The 2500-nt window shown below is 48.2% G+C and overlaps 1 protein-coding gene across 1 annotated transcript in view; it reads right to left on the bottom strand.

Moving 5' to 3' along the window:
- Nucleotides 1-2130, bottom strand: part of LOC113805840 (uncharacterized) — a gene marked incomplete at its 5' end in the record, with an annotated part of 6878 nt that extends 4748 nt beyond the window's left edge. Inside the window, 2 exon segments of the mRNA XM_027356897.2 lie at nucleotides 1-1999; nucleotides 2108-2130. The exon segment at nucleotides 1-1999 is cut by the window's left edge and continues 582 nt beyond it. Coding sequence (XP_027212698.2) covers nucleotides 1-1958 — 1958 coding nt within the window.
- Between the last annotated feature and the right edge of the window lie 370 nt (nucleotides 2131-2500).

The raw sequence follows: 2500 nt of genomic DNA, 5'->3' as shown, positions 1-2500 counted from the left end.
ATGTACTGGCTAAGGCACGTCGGGGCACCGATGCTCTGCAGTGCGTTTTCGAACGTAGAGATGATGCGAGGAATGTCTAGGACAATCTCGTCGGCCATAAGAGTGTCGGTGATGTAGAGCGCTGAGTAGAAGTCCTGCAGGCTCTTGTGAGGAAAGCTGTACCTGGTCTTGGTCTCATCCGTCAGCGACGTTGACTGGATGAGGAAGGTGCCCAGGACTTCCGCTGAAGGTAACTGCAGGAAATCGCACGTGTCCTGAAGCCTCAGCATCGAAGCCTCCGAAAGCACGGTATCGTCACCATAATGGTTGATCAAAGCCTCTTTATAAAGCCTTCGGAGGAATTTATTCGTTTTATCTTTGAGTTCATGTGGTTCCAAGCTGCGCGTCTTTTCATGCTCAAATAACCTCTTCTGCAGCTTTCTTTGATTTACTTTGTGTGTTGTCATGAAGAGTTCTGTTGCTGTGGTCAAGCTGTTCACGGCGTCTGTGTCCAAGAACCACAAGATGGTCAAAAGAACCAAGTTGAACGGCAGCCGCCAGTGGTCATGAAGCCGGCTCTCCGTTCTCTTCAGGAAGTGCAGCAGCCCCGATATGTCCTCCGTCTTCGCCTCGAACGACAAGGCCTGGCTGTAATTTCGCACAAAGTCCTCCCTCCTGCTCTCCGCTATGCCTGTGATCTTGACTTTGACGACTGCAAAGTTCTCTGGAAGATAGTACTTGAAGGAATGAACTTTGTTGGGCCGCGTCGTGCAGATAAGAGTGATGTCGTTTGTTTCTCCCATCTTCAGGATTTGCCTCAGAACCTGTTCCGATGATGGGTTGATCTCGTCTAATCCATCAATTATACAAAGCAGTTTCTTGTCTTCAATGCACTTAATGAGGTCTTCCCGCTGTACCTTTCTGCATGCGTTGGCCATTAAAGATTCAAGGAGGTGAGTAAGAGATACGATGCTTTTATCCCTGCACTCACAGAGAATCAGCAAGTCATAGTCGACAAGGTGTTTCATGGTGGTTGTCTCAGATGCCCAGTCACTTACCATTTTCCTGGTTAGTGTCGTCTTGCCAACGCCCGCCTGCCCTTCCACCAGTACAGCAGTGTTGGTCTTGCTACTTTGGCTCTGTCTGCTCTCCAAGAACACCAGCATGTCATTATATTCGATATCGATGTCACCTTCATCTGGGTTCACCTCCTCACTCTCCTCTCTGACCATTTTCATCTGGGTGAAGATTTTGTCAACGCGCACCACGGCCCTATCACCAAGCAGGCTGGAAGCGGGGCCGAAATAGGACAGCTGCTTGTACCTCTTCTTCATGTCGAGTTTTCCTTGAGTGCACACGCAGTGGCGAAGGCTGTCCGAGATGTACATGTGTCCACTGGATGCTTCCAAAGGCTTGTCCCTGATGCTGTTGATGTCCTCGTCCAACTTGCGGATAATCGAGGTGACCAAGCCCGCGTCGATCTTGAAGACCTCCCCGGCTTTCTTCAGAGTCTTCGTCAGGAGTTCCCTCAGTTCCTCCGTCTTGGTGACGAAGGTGGCCGCGTCGATCTTGTATTCCTCGTGCAGCAGATCGTTCCTGAAGTTCTTGACGGCGGTGACGTAGCGTTCGAGACTGTCCCCCGAGTCCGCCCACCGCCTGTCCCGCGGCAGAGCGAGGCCGTCGCACCCGAACTGAATGCACTGGTACAGCAGAGTCACATCGAACATGTCCCAGGCGAGTTCCCTCTTCATCTTCTCCCTCTGACTTTGGTTGAAGACTCTCCTGATGAGGCCGCGGGAAAGGCCCTTCGCCTCGACCAGGTACTCGTCGAAGAATTGCTTCGGCTGCCTCCTGGGCGTCCCCCACGAGAGCACCCACCGCAGGACGCTCCCGCCCTTCGTCATGATCATCTCGTAGAGGCGGAAGGTCATGAGACTCTGGTCCTTGAAGTGGTAGGGATGCAGCTTCGAGTTGGACATTTCGAGGACGTCTGTTGAGGTATATACACGGTTCCTCAGGTCTGGAAGAGACGGACTTTATTAGCTATTTCTTCATTTATCTATATATTTATTGATCTATTATTATCACTATTGCGGTTGTGTCAAAACTAATTATCGCGTCTTGTTACTTTTTTCCTTATCTTTTCCAAAATTTTCTGCTATGTTATTATTGATCTTGTTACTACTGTTGCTCCTGCCATGTCCACTGTTTTTCTACTGGCTTCGAAATCATAACGTTTTTCGTCATCATCATCATTATCACTGCTGTATTCACTGTCGCAGTCTTAAAAAGTATTAGCAAAAGATAAGAAAAAAAGGATTAGATATAAAGTTAAGGGCTAAAAGCACACACACGCACGCAACACTCACACACACACACACACACACACACACACACACGTCACGTTCATTAACATATATTTTTAATTGTAACATTACAAAAGGCTAAAGATCCAATGTGTATAAGCTCAAGAATATAAATGAAGAAATAAGCAGAAAAATTAATTTGTAAAAGATATGCA

This window comes from Penaeus vannamei, chromosome 40 (assembly GCF_042767895.1).
Source record: "Penaeus vannamei isolate JL-2024 chromosome 40, ASM4276789v1, whole genome shotgun sequence".
NCBI classification, from domain to species: domain Eukaryota; kingdom Metazoa; phylum Arthropoda; class Malacostraca; order Decapoda; family Penaeidae; genus Penaeus; species Penaeus vannamei.
This window is presented reverse-complemented; position numbering and strand designations above follow the sequence as displayed.